The 26,425-nt window shown below is 38.7% G+C and overlaps 1 protein-coding gene across 1 annotated transcript in view; it reads right to left on the bottom strand.

Moving 5' to 3' along the window:
• PDSS2 (decaprenyl diphosphate synthase subunit 2) overlaps positions 1-26,425 on the bottom strand; it is a 287,396-nt gene that overhangs the window by 111,398 nt on the left and 149,573 nt on the right. Inside the window, exon 3 of the mRNA XM_036767627.1 lies at positions 330-528. Within this exon, the coding sequence (XP_036623522.1) occupies positions 330-528 (199 nt within the window). The remainder of the gene's footprint in view (positions 1-329; positions 529-26,425) is intronic.

The raw sequence follows: 26,425 nt of genomic DNA, 5'->3' as shown, positions 1-26,425 counted from the left end.
GTCAAAGGCATCATATATTTTCTTTTCCCATAGTCAATGACTCGATCGATCACTTCTGACACTGCGGCAGTCTTAATCAATGGTGATTTTTGACTAACAGCCTGGAGCACCATCAAAAACTAACATTTAGTCGGCATTTACTTACTAGTATCAGGCTACGCCATCAGTCAACGTGCACATATTCAGGCAACTGCCATTTTTACAAGTTGGTCAATGATTAGACGATAGTTATGTATATGTAGAATGAAAATGACCCACATATTTCTACTTTTAGGTACGAGTATGTATGTGTGTGTGTGTGTGTGTTCTTTTTTTTTTTTCTTCCTTACCTTAGTGTTCTGCAACTGGGCTAGCCCAGTGCAGGCATTTGCCAGAAGGAAGTCTCCACTCAGGACGGCTATTTTATTTCCAAACTGCATGTCTTTCAGTGGACCATCAGAAGAATTCAATTCACTTAAATTTACTATCCCACGATGCACAAGGAAAGCGGTGTGGATAAGTTCTGTGATCTCTGCCAGACTTCTTTGACTAAAACATAAAAGTGAGACTTGTTTTAGAAGTTTGGGATAGAAAAAACAGAGCATAATTCTACCATGAAAATCAGACAGAAGTTAACAGTAAAAGATGCTTTTGATTATTCGTTTTCCATGTAGCTTTTAAGCAAAAGTCTCCAACCAACAGATCACGATCTGCTAATAGAGTCCAAAGCCCTGCTGGATGGTCCTTTAAGCCGGCAGCCCCTGTTCCCCTCCTCCCACCACCATATTCCTCCGTGGTTTACTAGAACTCCCAGCAGGGAGAGTACAAAGGTGACAATAGCAATGCTCGAGCATTTTGTTCCTAGTCCATCATCCTCTGGTGGTTTCAAGACTTCAGATTCATTTGTTCGCTAAATAGATGATCATCGTTGTCATCATCGTTCTTATACCTGACACTATATAAATAAGAGCCGCATGCAAATATTGCATATTAGTTTACAAACTGCTTTTTGCTCCATTTTTTTTTACACAAGTGGAGCAAACATGAGTATTCCCATTTTACAGAAAGAGAAACTTAGGTTTTGGGTCATTAACGACTTGCCCAAAGTCACCCAGAGGTGACAGGGACTGAATTAAAACTGAGGTCTCCCGATTACACGTCCATTACTCTTTCGATTACATTGTCTACTGAGCTGCTTTTCTGTGCAACATTTTGTTACAGAGATAAACAAAATATAATTCTTACTCTCAAGAACTTTACAATTTCTCAGGGTAAATAAGACATAAAACACTAACAATTCTAATGGAAAACAAGCTATGTGCCAAATACCATAAGAATGGTATGAACTGTTATCAGGCTCTACAGAGAGACACCTTACTTCCATTCAAGGTGGTCCTGAAAGACATTGACCTGGGCTTTGAAGGATGGTGGAGATAGGGAGGAAGAGCATTCTAAGGGGAGGAAATAGAATGGAGAACGGTACCAAGGTGGAAAAGCTCAAGGCATGATCAGAATGACAAGTGGTACAGTGTGACCAGGGCACGGAGCACTTTCTCATCGAGAATGACTAGAAAAGTAGGTTTGGATCATTGAGGTCCTTGGATGAGAGGCTAGAGAATTTAGATTCAGGCAATGGGAAGTCATTAGAGGGCTTTCAGAAGGAGAACCATTCGATTAAATACTTATTGTTTAAAAAGAATATTCTAGTATGAGTTAAGAAGGATAAATTAGAAGGAAAGAGACCAGGGAGATATTGCAATAGTTCTAGAAAAAGCCTGAACTAGGCTGGTGGTTTTAGGAATAGTAAGTAAAGAAGAGAAAGAAGAGGTGCTTCTTCCTTACTAAAAAGACAAAGATTATAGTGATATACCCATGGACAGAAGATTATGGTTAACATGCCCATAGAAAGAACATACTAATACTTAAATATAATTAATAGAATAATATATTTTTAAAAACTTTGCTTTTAAAAGGAAAAGCTGTATTTCTGATTCATTTACTCTCAAAATACTTAAGGTGGAATATAAGTGTGACTCATCCCTAAAATACATGAGAGAGGGGAAGAAAGGGTTGCATTATTTAGTCTCCTAAAGGTCTTTTCCATGAGACTTTTGATTGAACAACTCCTCATTGAGGTTTACTATGGGAAACACATTTTTTAATCTTCCCTGAATAGATGGCAGGACATTGTCGTTCAATTTTTAAAAAGAGGAGAACGCAATCCTGAACTAAGGGTGCTGTTAAGTTAGGGAAAGGGAAAAAGCTTGGTGTAGACTAATGTTTGAGTAAACAACAAGAGAGGATAGTGAATAGGAGCTCTTCTCTCAATTCAATTCCTCAAGTGTTTATTGAGTATCCAGCTTTCTGCTAGTCCTGGAGATAGAAAGAAAAAAAAAATCAGAGTCTCTGAACTCAAGGGGCTTACATTCCAGTAGTCAGTGTAAAATGGGATTATCAGGACACTAGAGCATACTGGGACTAATTGGAAATAACTACCAAACAGCTTAATCTTCTCCTGTCCATCCTTCACACAGCTGTCAAAAAAATCTTCCAAAGGCACAGATAGGTCTGACTATGTGACTCTTTTCCATAAAAGCCCTCAGTAGCATTATATTATATAATATTACAAATTTCTCAGTTTGATATTTAAAGACCACAATGGGACTCTAATTTATCTTCCTACCTTCAAATACTATATTTTAACCAAAGTAGTCAACAAGCTGTGTTTCCTGAACTGGACACCCCAGCCCCTACCTGTACAAATGATTTCTTCCTGCCTATGTAATATATTCTCTCAACTGGACAGTGGAAAAAAATATTTGATTTGGACTCAGGAAGCAGAAATAGAAATGATTTTGTAGAGTATATACCACCTAGAAAGAAGAAACAGGAAATAGAAGAACAGTTTGGGAAACATCACAAGCCCGGCACAGAGGCAAGATAAAATAGTGATGGAGGATTTCAATTATCCAGACATCTGCAAGAGTCTCTCTCTCTCTCTCTCTCTCTCTCTCTCTCTCTCTCTCTCTCTGTGTCAAAAGAAGAACAGTTAATAACTTCTTGTCTTGCCTAAGTGATAACTTAATCCTTCAAAAGGTGCAGGAACGGACAAAGGAAAATTCTATTCTGAGTCTGATTCTCACTAAGAGGGAGGAGCTGGTTGCTGAAGTGGCAATGATGGGAACCCTGGGGGGATGTGGCCATGCCCCCTAACAGAGAGGAAAGGAAATCTAGGAAATCTAGTTTTCAGGCAAGCAAACGTCTAAGAGTTCAATGAAGGACAGATAGGATGCTAGGGACTAATGCTTCAAGTGAAATTGGCCTAAGTGGGATGAGTTGTTGAAGAATGAAATTCTGCAGACATGCAGAGAAAAGAAGTCTGGTGAGGAGGAGAAATGGGATCTGTCTGAAGAGACTAATGTCGATTCACAGGGAACTTACTAACCAACTTGATTTTAAAAAAGAAATATACAGAAAATGGAAGCAAGGCCAAGTAACAGAAGATGAATGTGAATGTAGCATGGTCCTATAAATAAAATTTCAAGGAAAATATAAACCAGTAAGTTTGATTTCAATTTCTGAGAAAGTTCTCCAACCAATCATTAAAGAGATGTTTGGTGAACATATAGAAAAGGAAACAATGATTACAAAGAACCAGCACTGATTCACCAAGAACCAAGTCATGCCAGACTAACCTCATTTCCTTTTCTGACAGAATTACCAACTCATAGATGAGGGAAATAAATGGTGTAGATAGTTTACCTAGAAATAAATGATGAAGGAAATAAATGATGCAGTTTACCTAGATTTGGGTAAAGCTTTACATAAAACTATCCTATATTGTTCTTATAGAACTTCTTAGAAAAGATAGAGAGATATCTATTAGCTATAATACAACCACAAGGACTAAGTACAAGTTGGATGGTGCAACCCAAAGTGTTAATTGTTCAAGGTCAAAATGCAGGAGGTCTTTAATGGAGTACCTTGGGATGAGTGGTTGGGTCCATTTCTACCTATAACTCAAAAAAAGGCATGGATGGTATGCTCATCAAACTTGTAGATGACACAGAATTTAGGGAGGCAGCTAACATACTGCATGGCAGAGTCAGGATCCAAAAGGATCTTAACAGACTAGATTACTGGGCTGAATCTAACAAGATGAAATTTAATAGGAATAAATATAAAGTCTTATACTTGGGTACAAAAGACCAACTTCATAAGTATAAGATAAGGGAGAAATGGATAGACACCACTTATTCTGAAAAAGGTCTGAGGGTTTTAGCAGATGGCATGCTCAATATGAGTCAGGTGTGTGATGTGGCAGATTAAAAATAAAAAAGCTAATGTGATCTTGGGTTGTATTAAGAAAGCCATAACTTTTAAGAATAGAGAGCTGACCATCCAAATCAATGTACCATGCCTCTTACGAGACCTCATCTGAAGTATTGTATTTGGTTCCAGGTATTAAAATTTAAGCAGGAAATAGATAGCATCCAGATGAGGGCAACAAGAATGTCAAAAGGCATTAAATCCAAGATATGTGAGAACAGGTTAAAGGAACTGAACGTGGTTATTAGCTTGGAGAAAAAAAGGCTCAGGGGAAACATGATAGCTGTCTTTAAGTAGCTGAAGACTGTCATGTGGTTGAGTGGTTAGACTCGTTCTGTTTGGCTCCACACGGGAGAACCAGGAACAACAAGAAGTTTCAAAGAGGCCAATAGGCTTGAGGTCAGGACAAGACCTCCTACCAATGAGAGCAGCTCAAAACTGGAAAGGGCAGATTCAAGAGGTGGTGGCTTCTCTCTCCTCTGAGATCTTCAAGCTGACTTTTACTGAACGCGCATCTCAGAGCAGGCATTATTTCACGTATGGTTAGGACTAGCTGACCACTGATGTTCTTCCCACTCTCAAATTTCCCTTCCTCCAGCTTCAGTTTTCTGCCTCCTTACCTTTGCTTCACAACAGTAACTCTCTTTGCTACCTCCTCCACTGTGAGTCCCAGGGGAATAAAGAAAGAACAGAGCTGGGGATGTGGGCTAAGAAAGAAGTAGAATCTCAGCTACCATTAATAGTTCTAGATCCCCACTTGCCTGCGAATCATTTTTTGTTGTCACTTTAAATGTTAGGTATGCCATGATTCCTCAAGGCAAAGAATACTATGAGCAAAAAAGGCCTGAGAACCACTGATAAACATCAATCCACACCTACAGTCTATCCCTCTCTATTGAGAGTAGAGAATTTTATTTCATCTTCACTTCTCTGGCACCAAGACCTGACAGTACTCTGAATTCTCATGTCTTTTACTGCTGTTTTCATTTAAACATGATTGTAGTTGTTGTGTACGTGGTTCTCCTGGGTCCTGGCAACTACTTTTCAACAGGGGAAGGGATGTGGTAGCTCGTCATCCTTAAATCTACACTGACTTGCCATCACTGTGTCCAGTTCTGAACTCTAAGTTGACATGATAACATCAGATAACATCTCTTTCATTAGCCTATCTCTAAATATCTGTCACTTGGAGCAATATATCACCTTTATTGATTCTCCCCAAATTTTCCATGGGGTGCACTTAAGGACCTCAAATCACTTCCACTGATTAATAATGCAATGTTTAGCAATTTCACATAACGTGTTTGATCTCTCTGTTTTCTGTGAGTTCTTCCAACACTCTTCTATATTTATCATAGGCCTTCAGGTGTATATTGAAAATCAGACTACACATAAATAGTACATATTTTTATAGTCAAACCCTGGTAACTGAAATTGCTAAATTTGTAAAATTCTATAACAGAATTAACTGACTCAACTCATTCTTAATTTTACAATTTAAGAAGCTGGTAATTTGACAACCATCAGGTAGCCCAAGACAGCAGGATACTGTGGATTTCTATTTGTAAATTGTTTTAATGAAATTTATTAGGGCTATGGGGGAGGGGTATGAAGTAAAGATAATGCAACCTCACAAAGGATTAATAATAATAGCTGGCATTTGTATACTACAAAGTGCTTTATACACATTGTCCCTTTTAATCCTCCTACAACTCTGAGAAGTAGGTCCTACAGGTATTATCACCCCCAGTTTATAGATAAGAAAACTGAGGATCAGAAAGGCCAAATGATTCGCCCATGGTCCCATAACTATTAAGCAACATCAGATATAAAATTTGAACCCAGGTTTCTCCTGATTCCAAAATCGGCAATTACACTAGACTTGGCTACCCCACCAAAAATTTGACAGGGATCAAGAAAATTTATCAGTATTCTTTTCATAATGTATCGTAGTGTAAAACATTTACGTAAAAATCCAGACAATTAACTTCCATAAAATAACTTACATAACATATGACCAACCTATGACATTTAATATGGCATTTCTTCCAAAATAAATGATAAGGCATCACTGTGAAAGAGATACTTATATAGCAACATACCTTTTGAAGGACTGTGTACAAAATTCCTAGCAAAGGGTAGGAATGGCAATATATTGCAATTCAAAGCCTTAGATGATCTATACGGAACAAATACTTAATGAATTCAAATCGAGGAAAAACTCAAATCCAACTTTTTCCTGAAGCTTTCCTTTCCTACCACCACCCTCACTCATCTCTCATCGGAATATTTAAAGCATTCTGACCCTCACAAAGAGGTCCTCAAAATTACTAAGAGATAGGTTGTAGAGTATCTGGCTGAGGAAATAAGAAGTATTCATGATAAATATGGAGAGGGAGAGCAGCTTTAGCAAGCAGAAGAGGAAAAAGGTCATTAGAATCTGACCTCTATAGCATCTCTGCTGCTGCTGTCTCCCTCTCTCTACTCCCTCCCTATTTCCCATTAAAACTCCATTTCACTAAAGCTATCAATTAGGCATGGATTTGATTAAAATAACCTATACTAAGGTGTGAATGACTAATAAGCTTTATCTCAGCTATTTGCATTCCTAAAGAAAAACAGATTGACACAAATTAATCTGTAATTGGTAGAATATATATACACACACACGCACACACGTATATTTAGTCTTCTGGTACTTTTTTTTTTTTTTTACTGTATCAGGTAAGTGTCATATCTGGTATCAGAAGAGGAGGGAAACAGTAATAAACTAATAAAGCTTGAATAGAACTGTCTGTGAGGAGATAAACATGTCATAAATAACCATAGTGTGGTTTTGTAAAATCATATTTAAAACAGAATTTAACTACAAGTTCTTGATTAACTGTTGGGTTGAATGGCATGGTAGAGATGAACAAATAAAACAAGTTTGCTAAACTTGCTTTTAAAAAAAGAATTTTAAATGCCACTGTAGTTCAAACCAAAGCATTCCCTATTAAAAGATAAGAGAAATATATTTAACCTAAATTTAAAATATTTTAATTAAATATTTGGTTACAGTGAGTCATGTCAGCTAAGAAGACCTTTCTTCATAGCATCAATCTTGTATTCAAATATAACAAAATTTTATTTTCATAAGTATACCATAGGAATGAGGTCTCAGGAGATTCTAGTCAATTTAAGCCCCCCATAAAAAGAGCATAAAACCATAAAAAGCTTCCTTAATTTTGCAATTTATTCATGTTGACATCTTGTCTCCATTAAAATTACACTTTCAGATTTCGGTGTAAAATGACAGCAGCTTCCCAAATCATTCTCCTCCTTCATTACACTTATATTGTACTATGTGAATCTAACCAAAATGCAGAAAAATCTCATCCACTGAAAACAAAAATGGCAAATCTGCGGTTGGGAGAAATGCTAATTTCTAAGCAGTGCCCAGGCCACAATGTTCCAAAGCAAAAACAATCGATCATTAAACCAAACCAACAAACATAGTAACCTCACTTCCATCACTAACAATACTTACTATGCAATCAAGGAACAGCCGTGGTCTCTGAACCTCTTTTGGTGATAGTTGAGGCTGAAAACTCACAAAATATCTTCAGGTTTATGGGCTAGATTTCTTTTGCAAGGACCATGCCTTAAACCCCAATCCCATTGGCTCTCACTGACTGGTCAACGACGTCCCATCCAAGCCTCACTTGGTCATTGTTTGGGCTCAGATGGCTGAGAGTGAGTGTGAATAGCAATTGTTTCTGTTCTGGCCAGAAACCCTGAGGGTCATCCCCTCCTAGATTGATTTTTTTTTTTTGCTAGATAAAAGTGGTTGTTCTTTGCCTCATTTTTTACCTAGCCTTAATCACTGAATGGGTATCGCCTCAGACACACTGAGACCTGGAAAAGACCTGGGAAAGACCTTAGCTTAAAAAGGTCAGGGTTTCCCACTGCATCTGGGGCCATCTCCAGTCATCCTGACCTATATCTTACCACTGGACCCAGATGGCTCCATAGGAGTGAGGCTGGTAACTTTGCACAACCCTGCCTCACTTAAACCCAATTCACTTGCAAGTCATGACATCACCTCATTGATGTCATAGTCCAGTTTGAGAATAAAGGACAAACAACACCACCTGACCTCCAAGGCTGAAGTACATAATAAAGAGGAAGATTTAAAAAAAAAAAAGGAAATCTTTGAGAAATGATGCTCAGCAGAGGGTCTCATTTTAAGGAGATTAAACACCTGGGACTGTATTAGAATCTTGCCATGTCGTACAAATACACAGTTTAGATGTAGCTAAGGACAAAAATTTTTTAAGTATTTCTGGAGAGAAAGTCTTACACACATACATGCACCACACAGAGACACAGATAACAATTTTTACCTATAGATGATAAATTCAGAAACAAAATTACAGCTTCACAGATTAAGTTCTCTATGCTTATTTCTAAAGAGGAGGGTTCGGAATTGATCTATTCTGTAAATGAATCTCCTACTGACACCCTTGCACTGATCTACAAATAGGTTAGATACCTTGTGCAGGGGTATCAATGCCTCAAAAAGCAGACAATGGGGAAAGGGGACAAAGGGTCACTGTTTTTTACTGTAAAAATTAGCTGACCAAAAAAGATTCTTGCATTATTCATCCCTTCTTGAATGGAAAAAAGACACTCAGGGCTACTTTAAATGTCACTACCATTAAAAGTACCTAGTATATTTAAAATAAAACAATCAGACACATACTATTTGGAATTGCTTTTTAACAAAAGTTCGACCCCTCCAATATACACAGCTCCCCTGCAGGACAATCAGTTGCTTATGCGGAGGGGGTTGCTTCTGATGGGTGGTTAATCAACAAGAGATATGCCTGGTATGTGGGGAACAAGGTTAAGATTTTTCTGGCAGAGAAAGAGCTCACCTAGGCAGCCATATCCCTGTCACTAGATTACTTTTGTGTCTTGTAGTCTCAAAAAAGGGTTAAAAATACTTGAGTCTACAGAAAAAGACTAACAAGACATCTAGATGCTCTGGCTGTCATTGTCAGGGCAGCCCTTGGAGGGAATGCCCATATCAATTCAGTTTATCAGATGGACAGCTGATCAACATTAAACAGACTTGCTCTGGGCAGATTGAGCTGAGTTACCTGACATGAATACCAATGAGCGCCCTCTGCTCTCTACAACTGAGCTTTGCCATTTTTTACTGCTGCAGATCCCAGGACATATGGGAATCCCTAGTGATGAGCACATAAAGCTGCCGCTAACTCAAGTGACGGCTCATTTCCCCCAGCTGAAGGCAGACATTAATATCCTGAGGAGATCAGACCCGCCTCTCTGACCCTCATCTACTGAGGCAAAACGACTGTCCTATTTCTTCATTTAATAAGCTTTTAATGAAGGAAACCAAAAATCTCCCTTTTGACTTCAGCCTAGCTCTACACGAAAAGGTTACATAAATACATCAGATCGAGTGTCATACTTCTCCAAAATATCTGTCCCTCCCCTCCCCCATTATATATTAGATTCTGTCATCCAACATCCCATAGTGCTCATTCTTTCAGGGCTGCCTCGGTAGGTTCAGCTCTCCGCTCCAGTAATTACAGGATGTCTCCATGGTACAGCAGGTGGAGTATTAAAGAACTGATTACAAAGAACACAGTGGTCTTGCCGTTTTCATTACAAGCCCTTTCTTTGGGGGTTCATAATTCAGCTATGAAAACTGCTTCATGCACAAACTTCCTGGGAGATATAACAGTCCAGTTGACAATAAGATGTGAAACCACAGAATTGTTCTTATCTAAATCTGAATGTGAGATCTAGAAATCTTTGCAAGTTTGATTCAGGATAGTTTTTTTTTTTTTGGCAGAATGTAGGGGCAAAAAGAAGAATGAGGAAGCAGGGCAGATTTTTAAAATTTGATCATGATAGGAGTCTGTCTGGGAAGAAGGGGGATTTGGATGGTTACAGAGGTTTTGTGCAGGCCTAGCTACCTTAGTGCCACAGCTCTGCATTACCTCGTGAGAGCAGCTGAGGTTGGATTTTTCTCTTGTTTCTCAAACAGATGGGGGCTAAGAGTGATGTGGAGGCTGCATGTTAAATAGAGCAGAGGCCCCACTGAAGGAGGGAGATGTCACTCCACAGTGACCTCTCTGACTGAATCACAGGAAGCACTGATGGACTGAAATGGGAAGCCTGGCAGGCTTCATTTGCAGCTACCAGCGATGAGGCAAGGTGAAAAACTAAAGGGCAGAGAACTTTTCCCTAGAAGAGAAAGGTGCTGGGGCTCAGAGTAAAATGTGAAATATCACATTAAATTAAACGGAATCCAATCAAATCAGATAACAGAAGAGCCACAAGAACAATTCTATAAAGCAAATAAAACATTTAAATGGAGACTTTTCACACAATATATTTCCCTCGAATGTTGACTATAGACCATAACAGCTATGCACATTTCATCATCAAAGAATTATTTTCTTAGAAATAAAAGGAGGAGAAATAAAATCTCAAATCCAATTATCATGCTGAATTAAAGTTCCAAGTCAAAATGAGAGAAGAAAAGTTGGGCTATTCAGTTGTATGGGGAAGAAAAAGAATTCAAAATAGAACTGCACTACGCTCCAGAGAGGTGACAGGTTATTACAATCACTTGCTATACAATAGCAAATTAAAACAGGCTTCTATAGAGAGGAGATGGTAGGAGAGGGTGAGAGTAGAGGCAAAGTGTATTTCAAAAAGCATTTTCACAATTGTCAAAATATTGGCCAAAGAATCTAAAAACCCAGCTATTCCCTCAACCCAAGAGGTAGTGAATCGCCAAACCAGATTTTAATTAGGGTAAACAACATCAAGAAACCTCAGCATTGCCACTGAAAAGTCAGTCAGAACCAACTGAAATCCGAAAAGACATTTCAGGAGGGTTTTTTGAAGTTCCAAATTCAATTCAAAAGAAAACTCACCTACAAGCACCATCACCAAATAACATTTCAATATACAAAGCCACAAAGAGCTTTTCAAACAGCACAGGTGTCTGACAATTTGCATCCTGCAGAGATTAAGGATACTAAAAGTATCAAAGTTGCATAGGCATCCAGCAACCTGGCTGTCACATTTATCCCCTTAAAGTGATACTGGTCACGCGCAATAATGAGGCAGAATGGGCCAATTATTGCTCTTCTTGGTCAAACGATAAACGCTGCAGCAATAGATGCTATTCACAGGTTTGATCACAGCTAAATGTAATAGGTAAAATGTTATCTAAGAAAAGAAACTAACTAAACCCAAGCTGTGGACTTTTAGAAGAAAGATGGATGGACAAATTATCACTTTAAAGCAGATGGACCGCTTCCTAAAGGCTTTCTGTTGCATATACAAATTAGTCGATAAATCAATCAGCCACAAAGATAGCTACTTTAATAAATTAGTGATAAGTCAACAGGAGCTATTTTTCTACGAATTATGATTCCAATTTTTAATTCATATTCATCACAAAAGCACAATGATGAAATTAACTAAAAGTACAGGAATGTAATGTCAGTGAAATTTATCAGCATGACAAAATGCTCTCCAAAACACGCAATATATTCTTTGATACAAAATACATGAAAATTGTATATATGTAAGGCATAATTAAAGTAATATGACATTTCTAAAAACAATTGTACTGTAGGAACTCTGCAATTAGTATTGTTTATCCTTCTAAACAGTGTTTATATACTTATTCTAATAATACTAATACGGCTCAGAATCTTTTTGAAACTCTTTTTTGGGAACTGCTTTAAGCACCTGAAGAATATTTCTTTTTAATATCATAAATAATAGCAAATAATCTTTTTTTTAATGAGGTGTCAGGTGTTACTACCCTGGATTTAATACTAACCAATAAGAAAGAACTGGTTGGTGTAATTGAAGGAATCCAGTGATACCTAAGCAAGGGAGGGCTATGTATAGTCTAGTCTAGGGGTGGGGAACCTGTGGCTTTGAGGCTATATGTGGCCCTCCAGGACCTCAAGTGTGGCCCTTTGACTGAATCCAAACTTCCCCTTAATAAAAGAATTTGTTCTGTAAAAGCTGGACTCACTCAAAGGCTGCACCTGAGGACCTAGAAAGCCACATGTAGCCTTGAGGCTGCAGGTTCCCCACCCCTGGTCTAGTCCACACAAAACCTGGACTTTAGGAACACATATCAAAAAGTTCAAAGAGATAACACGACTACATGGCTGTAATGAAGATGACTGGGAGGAATGGGAAACATTTAAAAATGAAATTCTGAAAATAATCGCAAGAGATTCTACAAAGAAAGAAAGAGGGGAAAGAATCATTTAAAGAAACAGATGTAAGTAAATGTATAGTTTTGTAAAAATGAATGACCAAATAGAGAAATGTACTGGATAATATACTTAAGTGTGTTGATCGCCAGTTCAATAGTCGTAACAAAAAGAGCATCAGTTGATGGATTGATGTCAACTTGGAGGAAAAAATCTCTAACGCTGCTACGGAGATCTATCATATATACTATTCTATTTAATATTTTAATTACTAACACACATACAGACTTGGAAAAGATATGCTTAATAAATGACATGAAACTGGGAAGGACAGCTAAGTTCAGTGTTGTTTTGGTCCTGAATTTAAAAACAAAAACATTAAAAAAACAACAAAGAAACAAAACTCAATATAGATGAGAGGAAGGAACATTTCACAGAAAAAGAGAAATGTGTCATAAAGTACATCTATAATCTATGAAGTAAAGTTTAAACTCGCCTAGCTAGCTAGCATTCAAGGCCTTCCCTAGTCTGACGCCACCCTGTTTGGACATTACTCCTTTCCAGCCCACCTAGAATAATTTGTCCTTAACATACCCTGAACTCTCAAATATCTGTGCCTTTGCTTACAATTACTCCTTATGCCCAGAATGCCCTTCTCTCCATCTCTTGGCCTTTTGAATTCACACCTTTTAAGTACATCTTGGCTATTTCCTACAGGAAGCTTGCTTCAATCTCCTTGATCAATAAAGATAATGCCCCTTTGACTCACTCAGCACTTTATTTTGTAATAAATGCTTACTGATTGATTGATCTAATGTACTTATATAACACTCTATATACTAATTATCTATGTTGGTATCCTGCTACAAAAAGTTAAACTCCTGGAGGGTAGGGATTATGTCTTATTTCAATTTTGTCTCCCCGTTAACAGGCTCTGTGCTAAATGCTTCCCAAATACCTCATTTGATCCTCACAAACACCCAGGGAGCAAGGTGCCACTGCCACTCCTATTTTATAGTTGAGGAACTTGAGGAAGAGAGAAGTTAAGTAGATTCCACCACTAGTAACGATCGGAGGCCACATTTGAACTCTGGGCTTCCTGACTTCAGGCCCAGCCCTCTATCCAATGCGCCACCTAGCAGCCAATATTAGCATAATGTTCTCTATATCATAGACACATAAGTATCTGTTGTATTTTAAGTATAAGATATCAGTGATCTGGAGTAATGACAGTTCGTGTTAAAAAAAAAAAAGAGAGAAGAGATTGAAGTAGTTTTAGTAGACCTAAAGGTCAGTCAACATGGCTCAATATTATGGCATGGCTACTGAAAAAAGCTAATTGTATGAATCTAGAAATGTGGGAGCAAATGTTCCACTTGAATCAGTGCATTCGTTAGACCTCGTCTGCAGGACTGTATTTAATTAAGTATACTACTTTTCAAAACAGGCTTTAACAAAATGGAACCTGTTCAAAGAACAACCAGGATGGTGAAGAGTCTGGAGTAAATGCAGAGAACAGTTTTTAAAAAAATCAATTGTCAAGACCAAGAAATATAGTCTGGATGATAATACTATGTTTAGCTTTGTTAGAGAACAGCTGAAGGGTCTGAGAATGTTTAGCTAGGAAATGAGAGGAATTGGATAGATGATAGCTGTACTCATGTATCTGAATGGCTTCCATGTAAAAAAGGGACTGCATTTTTGCTTCCTTTGGCATCAAATCTCTCTGAGTATTATCCAAGCATACCCAATATTCATATAGCTCCTGATCCTCTAAGCCCACATTACTTCTGGCTCTCTGCTCCCAATCTAGCTCACTGTGTCCTCTATGGCACCTGGCCATTTCTACAATGTCTGGCTTTGCCTCTCCTGATCCACAGTTGTTTTTTCTAGTTTGGGGAGGCAAAGGAAATGCGTACTCATTGTGTTGTGTCCAAATGTAGGGGAGGAGGAACAAATACATTTCTAACAGAACTATTTAACAAAACAAGTACATTTACCTATTGTTACTAGTACCAACCACTGACAATTGGTATTTATGCATGAGCTTAGGGACTTGAAGAAGCTAAGCAGCAAAATTTAAAATTCTATAGTATGTTCAGAGTGAAAACTGAAACAAAACTTCCTCCCAAATTCGTGATGGTTACTTATACTCCTCCAAAGGATCTGGCTTCATTTTTACTTTCTGTGCCTTTCCCACTGCTTTCCACATCTCTCTAAAGTTCTGGTCCTAGTCAACTTCACATTGTATAGTGGCAAGTATGGGGTCTGTCATTCAGATGAAATCTAGTGAGGGCAGTCAGATTTTGATTGGATAAGAGGAAATCCCATATAAGCCCCACTCTCCAGGGTGCTTCTGCCAGGGAAAGAAAGGAAGAAAGTGAGGGAGAACAGAATCCTGAAGATCAAAATACTATGGTACATGGGGGACCAAATGGGAAGGCTTGACTGATTCTAAACTATGGTAATGATCCTCAGCAGCATAGAAGGAGATGGAGAAAGAAAACCATGCTCCTTTGGCACTAAGGTCCTCTAACTTTCCTCTTTATAATGTTTTGCTTTCATTAACACTGACCAATTTCTCTTTTCCTTTCTCGAGTCTCGGTTAATCTGTAGCTTCATTTATATTTTAAATGCACTCATGCTTTCATGCTTACTTTTATGTTATCAAATGAAATAAGGTTTTGACCTACCCTCAAACATACAATGTAAAACCTACATGAAACAAAGAAACTGATGGAATGATACAAAGTGCATCATTCAAGAAGTTATACAATGGTAGAGAGCAAGATATTTGTTTCGAACTGGACAGGAGTTCAAGAATCCATAGTCAACCAGACCAGTCAGTCAGTCAATAAACATTTATTAAACACCTGCAAAGAGCTTAATAAGTATCAGTTGCAGGCGCTGTCTTCAGAACTGTGGGCACAAAGAAAGGTGGACAGCCCCCAGTCTTTTTTTGTTTTGTTTTGTTTTTGGAGGGGAGAAGGCAAGGCAATTGGGGTTAAGTGATTTGCCCAAGGTCACACAGATATATAAATGTGTCAAGTGCCTCAGGCCAAATTTGAACTCAGGTCCTCCTGACTCCAGGGCCAGTGCTCTACTCACTGTACCACCTAGCTGTCCCGACAGTCCCTAGCCTTAAGGAGTTGACAGTTTAATGGGGAAATCAACATGCAAACAACTCTATACAAACAAGCTACAACTAGCATAAATCTGAGATACTCAGTAGAGAGAAAGCACAATTAAGGGGGATCAGGAAAGGCTTCCTATAGAAGGTGGGATTTTAGCTAGGACTGGAAGGAAGCCTAGAGGTAGCAATGAGGAGAGAGAGCAGTCTAAACATGAGGGGCTGTCAGTAAAAATGCTCAGAATCTGGAGATGGGGTGTCTTGTTCAAGTAACAACAAGGAGGTCAGTGTCATTGGCTCACAGAGTACTTAGGAGGGGTGTGGGGGTGTGTATGTGAGGGTAAGCTGTAAGAAGACTGAAAAGGGAGGAGGGGCAGATTATTAAGGATTTGAAATATTAAACAATTCACAGTTGGCTCTAAAAATGGGCTAAAGCACATTTAGTCAACAAAAGTATATTTGAATTAAAAGAAGCACACACCTAATCTAATTAAACCATTAATACTAGAGGAACTGTGCTACTTGGATCATTTGGGCTCAAGAAGGATCTAAGTGGCCTTAAATCTAGAGTCTAAAGGCAGACACTGAAGCTCATCCTCATCCTCATCCAACATTTACAGAGATCCTTAGTGTGAGACATATTGGAAGGGCTTCTGATCCAGTTAGGGAAGCAGGACATATACACAAAAAGAGAAATAATAATAGAAAGTAAAGTATGATAAATTCCAAGTGAGTAACACTGAACATAATCACAGTAATACATATGGAAGGGGTAAGAACACTAAGGGCTGGGGCAGTGGAAGAGAGTTTCATGAATGAGGTGGGATTTGAGATTTCCTCGGTCCTGTTCAGTGGCCCTGCTGTCACTTACTGCCAATATCTCCAGCCCTCCCAAACACCATGAGAATGTAAGCTCCTCAGGAGCAGGGAGGGTTTCTTTCATTGTACTGGTATCCCCAGTACCTAGCACAGTGGCTCTGAATATGTAGTTACTTAATAAATACTTGATGGTTGCTTGCTAATTGTTTTCTTGATAGGGAGTTTGTGAAACAGTGCTCTTTACTAGCATCTACTAAATTTATTAGATTTAACTGATCAGACCTACTAAAATGGATAGCAATCAATGGGAATAGAAATAGGTGTCAAAATAGGGAGAAGAATCTGGGAAGAGACTGAATAGAATAGGACCTAAGACCAAAGGAAGTATGAACAGGAAGAGCCCAGGGACCTATATCATCGTCAGGCTCCTGCCCCATATGGCCTAGAGACCCCAGTGGACAGGGCAATTAGGACCCAGACAGAGAGAATTCTACTCCATGTAAAATGGGGATTCCATAAAGCCTGAAGAAAACTAGGCTGTGCTTAACATATACTCCATACGGTAAATTAAGTTAACTAATCCACTGGTCCTACAGATGACATGTGGGCAAACAGTTTGGTCTTTGACATGTGGTAGAAAATGATAAAATATTCCATAACAATTAACAATCAGGAGTATCTTATAATATACTATATACTTCTCACTTCTATGTTTTTCATTTTGAACTGGTTCCTGTCCCTATCTGCCTATGATGTAAACCACACTGACTTAATTGTACATCAGGATAGCCTAATTGAGTGAAATCCCTACAAAGAGAAACATGAACAGGGCTAACTCACTTCTTATTATCAATTTTTTACAGTGAAAAAGAGAAAACAGTGATAAATAACAGATCAGAGACTACCATACGGCAAGCCTGTTGGTTTGCCCTTTCAGCAGAGAATCATAGAATTTTAGAGCTAGCATGAACTTTTAAAAATCTTCCTTAAAGATAAAAAGATACCACTTTTCAATATAAGGTTGGTAGCAATTTAAATGGTGTCTGCCCTCTCACTGCAAAATACTATTCAAAAATTGCCCTTTCCCCTCTATGTTCCTTGCCTGTAGGAACAGGATGAATCATAAGTCATGAGAGTAAGGGGAGGACTACAAAAAGCTATCCCAGTTCTCAGGTGACGCTGGATACTAAGCATCCATGCTGTAATGCAGTTATCAAAAATCATGCCATTATTATTTTAGTTTATTCTATATCATGTAATTTTATTCAGTTTTGTGACTATGCTTTTTTCTTAATTGGATTTTTATCCTAGTATATTCAAATGTGGGGTCAAAGGATAAATATTTTAGAGGGGGGCACAGGATGTCTCAAATTAAATGTAAGCACAGAGAAATTCATATTAAAAGAGTTAACATTAGATCAACATATGAAATGCTAAATCATAAAATAAAACCTTAGTATTAGAGGGGATTTTTAAAGGTCAGCTAATCTAACCCTCATAGAAATCACAAATCCTCTCCACAATATCCCTGATGAGTGGTCATCCAGCCTCTAGCTGAAGTCTTCTAGTGATGGAGAACTCACTACCTGTCAAAGTAGTTCATTCTGCTTTTAAAAGCTCTAATTTATAGGAAATTTCTCTCTACACTAAGCAGAAACAGGCTTCCCTAAAATTCTTCACATTTGGTTCTCATTTTGTTCTCTGTGTTAAAAGGATAAGCCATAGAATCAAAAATTGAAAGGGAGCTTAATGGCCAAGTAGACCCATCTCCTTCATTTTAGAGATAAGGAAACTGAAACCCAGCGTCGGTAAGTGACTTGTTACAAAAGGTTACAAAAACAGTTAAGTAGCAGAGCATGACTCCAGGTCTTGTCACTGCAATGCCATGTTGCCTTATAAGTTGTCTTTTCTTCCCTAGGTTAAGCAGACTCAATTTCTTCGTAGACGTCAAAAATGAAAATTCCCCAAATAGGCAGTTTCAGGTCCCCTTATTATCCTGTACACCTTCCCCCAGACATACTTGCCAATGTCCTTCTACAAGAGTGGCCAAAATCAGAGACCGGACTGTACTCCAGATGTGTCCTGAATAGGGGCAATTACAGCAGGACAATCACATTCCCCTAAACATCACAACTGGGGCTCTTTTGGTCTCATGATTGCAGCTCTTTTACATTCGTTAAAATTCTTTAAGAAAGACAATCAGACTTAACATCTTTCCTGTTATCCAATTCCCATTTTCTGAGTGAATAGCTTGTTTAAGTAGGTTGGACCGGGGATTATTAAAATTAGACAGTTTCTTATCTTAACCTGGCATTGAGTTTTTGATCTTTGCTACGTGATCCAACTGGACACAGACAGTTGATTCTCGACTGACTGGCACGCTGGTTGCTAGTCACTTCCTTACTGTTAAGACAAAGTCAACTCAATATTTTGTGATGTTTAATGCTCACCATGTTTAGAACTCTCTTCTTGATGGAAATATTAATACTATGGAGATGCGAGATTTCTGAGCAGTCTATGAGCCTTTGTTCTGCCATTTTAAAATCTTGAATCCTATTTGCTAACATTTTTCATGCTTCCTGTGCACCTTCACGATGAAGTCAGCAAATGCCAAGGTATAAGTTCATTTGGATTGGAAGAATTTGTCAAGTTTCTTATAAAATATAGCTGCTTCTTTATGCCCTGTAACAGATGTAAAAGATTACAGTTCTGGTGGCCTGTTTGCTTAGGCTCACCATGAATGCTACAAGGAAAGAGGAAGTAGCATCCCATTAAATGATATTGTTTTGTGCTTCAGATGCATGATGAAACCAACTTTGATAACTCCAACTATTACCCTCATAAAGGAGAACTTGTGATCAATCCTTCCATTTAGGAGTAACTTCTGTATCTTATCTGTTTTCATTTATAGAAAGAATAGGAATATGGATGTTGTTAAGTTCTTAAGAGTATCAATGATTCCCAAAATGCTGGAAGATGATCTAAAAATTTTGCGATTCTCAGGATTGTCTATTCTCTTTCCTGCTTCTGTCCTACAGAAACAGGCATACTGAAGAGAAAAGGTGGGGCATTCTGTCATTCATTTGTTACTGCAAACCAAGAATTCATCACTTAGTGGCCAAACTTCAGGAGACGAGCCTGTCTATGACAGAAAGGCTGGTCCTCGCACAGTAGACCAAGGAAGGTTATCTGCAGGACCATAGTTGAAGCCTTTTAACTCAAGGAGAATCTGCCAGAGGCTGTGGCAAAGTTTTTGAGAATCCAGAATCTCCTTCACATAATGTCATATTGGAGTAGGATTTGTGAAGACGCTTTTGGTCTTAGATGACATTGTGCTGAAGGCATTAAGCCCTGCAAGACCACAGGACCTCCTCAATGAGTTCTATACACATTCAAGAGAGACTGGCTTAGTGTACCACACAGGAAAATCAAGTGAATAAATAAGTACCCTAATTCTAATGTGCTGTTCAATGGACTTCCCACTGAGGGAGCTCATCAGAATATACAACTTGTGTGGGCACTGCAGATGGATAATAACCTGGGTCCAGAACCAAACAGGAAAATGTGGGTGGGTGGTATATGTTTGGGAATTTGTGCAACGCTTCCAAAGATCTTAAGTTATTTGCTATCTCAAAGGTTCATTTTTGCTACTAGTATTCTCCCAGTCATATGGCTACAAATGATAGAATGCCACACTCAGTATAAACAGAGAACTTCCACTGCTAGAATGGTGGAGTGAGGAAGGAACCCTCTAAAGCCTTCCCAAATTCCCCTACAAACAACTAGAAAACTGCCTCAGAATTGGTCTAGGAGTAGGGAAGCAGCTCACCAGCCCTGCAGGAAAGGTCTGTCTCACTGGGCAGGGGGTGAGGTCCAAGAGTGGCAGCAGCTAGCCTCACAGCAGGGGGCCTGTCACAAGGCTCTAAGCTTGGGACAATCAACCAGCAAGGCCCTGCCCTTCTGTAAACCAGCAGCCCCCTAGACAAGTGAGGAGTCTGTGTATGGCAGCAAGGTCCCACCCCAGCAACTCCACCCCCAGCACAAGCCATCGGCAAGGCCTTGACCCCATTGCTGACCAGTAGTGAAGCCCCACTCTAGAGCTTGGCCAACAGGGAGACCCCTCCCCTGGGGCTTACCAGCAGAGAGGCCCTGTTTTCATAGCAACCCAGCAGCAGGGTCCCATGCCTGTCCAGCAGCAACAAAAGCCCTAATCCGGGGCCAGCCACCAGAAAGTGTTACCATAGCAACTCAGTGACTAGGCCCCACCTCTTGGAGCAGGCCAGCAGGTAAACCCCACACCCAGGGGAGGCCCACAAGGAGGCCCAACCCCCCAGTAGAAGCCAGAAGAGAAGTGTATCCTCCAGAGAAAAGAAACAGCTAAGCCCTAAACCAAGTGAAAGATCTAGAGCTTCAGCACAAAAAGCCTCAGACAGTGCAGGACCAGAGCCCAACTCTCTCATAAAAATAACAAGTCACACACACACACACACACACACACACACACACACACACACACAAAAGGCAGAAAAATGAGAGAAAAACAAAAAAAGATCTTGACCATAGAAAGTTGCTATTGCATAGGGAGGTTCAAGGCATAAACTTAGAAGAGGGCAATAGTATCAAAATGGTTATATATGAAGCCTCAAAGAAAAATGTAATTTGGTTTCAGTCCCAAAGAGAATCCCCAGAAGAGCTTAAAAAAGATTTTAAAAAGCAAATTAGAGAAATAGAAGAAAAATTGGGAACATAAATGAAAATAATACAAGAGAATCATGAAAAAAGAGTTAATGGCATGGAAAAGATATTAAAAAGTTATTGAGGAAAATAACTCCCTAAAAAATAGAACTGACCAAATGGAAATGGCCAAAAACTCACTCAAGAAAATAATTCCTTAAAAATTGGAAGTGGAAACTAATGACTCTGAGACATCAAGATACGATAAAACAAAATCAAAAAAGGAGAATAATCAGAACTGAAGATCACCTAAATGACAATGGAAAAATGCCTGGTAGCCCTATTACCAGTAATGACTTACTCTTGATAAAAGACATCATCAAAGGCATTTATGACAAGAAAAGGAGGTAAGGAATTGTTATATGGTCGTAATGAAATTTAAAAGATGGACCACTCAAGTTTTGTACTTGTATCCACGAAATAGAAAAAGGTTATTTTTCTTGTGTATTTTTTTTAAAGACCTGCACAGGTATGGGTAGATACTGCTCCGATTTACAGAAAAATCTAGACAAAAATGACACAGAAGAAGGTGTGGATAGACTGTGACTAAAGTATGTTCATCACTTTGATCAAAGTAAACTGAAAGGAAGATCACAATAGCTGTTTTGGTTACCACTATCGCATTCCTGTCTCATACTAAGAAAATGAAAGCTCCTTGATCTTTTATTACATGAACTTTTTTATATATATATACTATCTCAATACTGTATTTTATGGTTAACTTTTCTGAATTGAGTACAGAATTTATATTATAGCACATTAACTGTAGCCCATCCTTCTAGGCTAGTAAGACCTTTCTGGAAGCTAGTTCTGTCTTCTTGTATATTAGTGATTTCCTCCAACCTACTTGTCATCTTCTGATTTGATATGCATAATCTGTTCACAAGTGACTGATGAGAACGTCAAATAGAACTGTGCTGAGTACAGATTTCTAAGGCCCTCCAAGAGAGACCTCTCTCCTGCTTGCCTGACATCATGACATTGAGCCACTAATTAGCAATCTTTGCATCTGGTTAGTCAACCAGTTGTGAAACCACCTAACTAGTCTGGACAGAAACCTCCTGTATCGAAAATTAATTCAGATTAATTACATTTTAGGCAAACAATTTGCATATAAAGGTTGTCAACATAAAGAAAATCTACAGCAAAAGTTACTTCTTTTCCCCGTCAAAAGAGAGAATATTTAGTTACTGGATCTCCTCCTCTGGAAAACCTTGGAATCAGCCTCCCCTGAGCAAGTATTTTTTCCTCCCTCTGTACCTTCGACTTTCATTTCTTCCCAGGTAGCTGCACTACCATGTTAGCTTCTGCTACCTTCTGGATGCCTTCTATCATATCCATCATGCTCAACAGCTCTTTTCATTCACCAAAAAGGCATGAGGATGGGGCATGACTCTTCAAGCAAATAATAATTTTACATTTTATGTAGAGGGTTAACAGTGTAAAAGAAAGATCATAAAGGTAGGAATCAGCAGATCTGAGTTCTGGGCAGTAATGAACAATTGACTTGGGAAGTCACTTTATTTCTATGGGCCCGTTTTCTCATCTGTAAAATAAAGGTATTCGACTTGATCAATGGGGTCAAAATCAAGTAGAAATGGATCCTGCAAATTAACATTATCTATGCTGTATTATATTTTAATTAATTGTGCTAAACATTTCCCAATTACATTTTAATCTGGTTCAGCCTGCAGTAGGGAGTTTTGCCAGGTACCTGCAGGTGGGTACAGCAAATCTGAAACTTCTGAACTAGATGATCTCAAAGTTCCCTTCCAGCTTTCAAAATTCTTTAATTTCTAGAACTACTAAGAAGCATATTTGTTGCTTAACTATTTGTTGGTCTTGCACCTTTCCTTTAGGGAGAGCAAGCATGTTCACATTATAAAGGCATCCTTTGTTAAGGATACTATTTCACAAAAATCATGTGGTGCTAGATTATAAATTAACAATCTATTTTCTTATTCAAATATATAAATTTATAGGTAATTGTGTTTCTTTAGCAGAAATATTATTTTCCTATATCTCAGTTCTAAACTCTTGAATATTGCTAAGTCATTGAGGTATCTATTAGCTAGTTTAGAAACATGAGGGTAAACCATGTCTAATTTTTAATGCGTGCCCCCATGAACTTAAGTACTGCATTATGAATCTTGTAGTCTCATAAAGAATACTTATGATTCATGTTTGGGACTAGTTTTTGTTCTTTTTCCACCCTTGGGAAAAGCACTGGAAAATTCAATACAACAAACATTTTTAAGCACTTACTTTGTGCTTAAAATACCCTTCTCTCTTAGGTCACCGAGAGGAAGATACAAAATTTAGGTAAGACGTGATTTCTGCCTAGAAGATGTTTACTATTTAGTAGAAGAATAAACTATCTACAAAGAAGTATCATTTAAGAAAAATTGTTAAGTTTGTTAGAGAGATACAAAGTACCATGAGAGACCAATGGGGGACAAGAGAACGGCACTTGAAATGATGGGCAAGCAGGCAACATTCAAAGAGAAGCGAGGAACAAGGCATAAGGAACAGGTTGAACAAAGGCAGAGAGATGAGAATGCCATAACCAGCGTTACGCATAAAGAAGATTTGTCTGAGAATGGTACGAAGGATGACTGGGAGAAAGAAAATAGGGCAAGACAGATCTGATTTTTTAAAAAATACTGTCATGGTCCAGACATGTGATAATAAGTGTTTGTACACAGGTGCTAGCAGTAGGATTATCGAGAACAGATGAGAGATAGTGTGAAGGTTTGATTCTTAAGAGCAGGCAACCTGTATGGATATGAGAGTTGAGGGACTGGGAACTGTCACTGTTAATAACAATTCTAACATGGAGGAACTAGCTCTAGTAGCAGAAATAGTGACGGCAAAAAGTGGAACAGATTTCTGAGGAAGTAGCCCTGGAACTATATATTTGCTAGCCTGGCAACCAAGGGAAAGTCTGAGCTTACTGAGCCTTTTCCTCACATATAAAATGGGAATAATACTTATACCTCCACCTTATGTGACTGCTAGGTTGAAAGTACTTTGTAAACCTTCAAGTACCATGTTGTGTCAACAACCCGGCTGGCAGCTTCTGAGGGGGTATAAGATTCACCCACAGCCAACACCCAGAAAGCTGCCAACAGCACAGGTTCTTTCGATCTGCTTAATTAAGGAAAGCAAGGTGAAGGGGTTGACAAGCTTACTTTTAATTCAAATATCATTGTTAGTTCAGGGGAAAAAAACCAGCACCCTGAACTTCAAAACAAAATGCAAATAAATTACAGACATCAATAGACTTTGTCTGATTCAAGTCCCAACAGATAGTTACCACAGTTCAACAAAGTTTCAACATCTGGGTTTACAAGCTGGAGGGCTCCTTAGCTACAGCTGCCCGGAGTCTCCTCAACACCATCTCCAGAGCCCCGCACCAATAGCTCTGTCCTCCCTTCTTATATGGCTTTAGACATCATCAGACATCATCTGAATCACCAGAGCTCAGGCTCTGGTGATTGGTTCTTGAGTTGGCCCCTCCCCTTAGGACCCTGGGATGTTCACATCCACATGGATTACATTAACACCTAATGGGGTTTGGGCCTGGGGCTTAGCACCTAGTAAAGCTCACTGAGATAAATTGAGTCACTCAAAGAAAACAAAGACAATTCTGGTTACACATGTAAATGTGAGCTATTATTATTATAAGCTTACTTTTAGATAAAAGTACTTGAAATACGATTATCTAAAAAGTGTTAGGAGAAAAAACCAGGGAAATCCTACTTCTTCCGAATCCTCACTCCATATCTCTGCTACTTGCAATCCCTCTCAGGCCATCATCCCACCATTTTCTTGCTCTAGTCTTCACCTTCGACCAGGCATTCCAGCTCCAGCTCTGCCTTGGAGCCCAGGTTTCTAATAGGTGAGTGATTATAAGTAGCCCCTCCCACACACCCTGAGCATACTGGGGCTTCCTAGCCATCCTCTGTGTACATTCTCTTCCAGGTCCCCCCGCAATCCCCAACCCTAAGCCTCTAGCTGTGTGAACACTTAATGAAATTAACCCTACACCACATTACCATTCCTAGAAGAACAAAAACAAAACATCAATTATCCCATAGCTCCATTCATCCTCCTTGTGGCTTCCTTGAACAAGAATACATTTTCTTGGCCACCACTCTCCTACCAATGTTGTTTCTCCCTACAAGAACGCCAAGCCTCTTGAAGGCAGAAATTGTCTTCATCTTAATACCTGCATCCTGAGCACAGTCTTTGGCACTTAGTAAGTATTCAATAAATGCTCTCCTCTCCCTTCTCCTCCTTTTTGGTCCATCACACGTGCTATCTTCTTCCTCCAAGAAGACTTTCCTTGTGACCCCAACTGGAAGTGATGCCTTCTGCTTCACATTTCTTATAGCACTTTTTGGTAAGCATTTATTAATTTTTTCTCCCTCCTATATCCCCCACCCTGCCATACACAGAACAACAAAGAAAACCTTTGTAACAAATATACATGATCAAGCAAAGAAGATTCCCTTATTGTTCTTGTCCAAAAATATATGTCTTATTTTGCATTTTGAGTCCATCTCTGTCATGGTTTGATATCACATTGATCAGAATTCTCAAGCCTTTCAAAGTTCTTTGGCACTCTGTCAGAACGTCTCTCCTTTGCACTCATCACACTCTGAATTGTCTTAATTTATTTGTATACATGTCTTAACCCCCATTAAATTATAGATTCATTGAGGTCAGAGACCATATTTCATTGTTACATTTCCTGGCATCTAACACAATGTGCCGTGCACAAAGTAGGCCCTCAACAAATATTTTTAAAATTAAATTGATAATGAATGATAACAAAATAACTAGCTTTGTCACTATTAACTTCATGAATATAGGACACAAAATATATAACCTACATCCTCATGCTACAACTATAAGGATAAGAGATTCTTTTCGTATTGCCTCCTAGGTTTCAATGGAATTGCTTTACCCAAGGCTAAAGAAAATTCAGAAAATATTCCATTGGGTTCATATTGGTCTTGTGACATGTTGGCCCCTAAACTGGCAAACCAGTATTAATCTGGAGAGAAAACGCATTCCTATTCTCCTTCAAAGACTAGAAGCTGAAAAGAAACAGAAAGTCCATCTCTAAAGATATTGTGTACATGCATGTGTGTATATTTTA

The sequence above is a fragment of the Trichosurus vulpecula genome, chromosome 7, assembly GCF_011100635.1.
Source record: "Trichosurus vulpecula isolate mTriVul1 chromosome 7, mTriVul1.pri, whole genome shotgun sequence".
Classification (NCBI taxonomy): domain Eukaryota; kingdom Metazoa; phylum Chordata; class Mammalia; order Diprotodontia; family Phalangeridae; genus Trichosurus; species Trichosurus vulpecula.
Note: the sequence above shows the minus strand (reverse complement) of the source record. Positions and strands in the feature narration are given on the sequence as shown.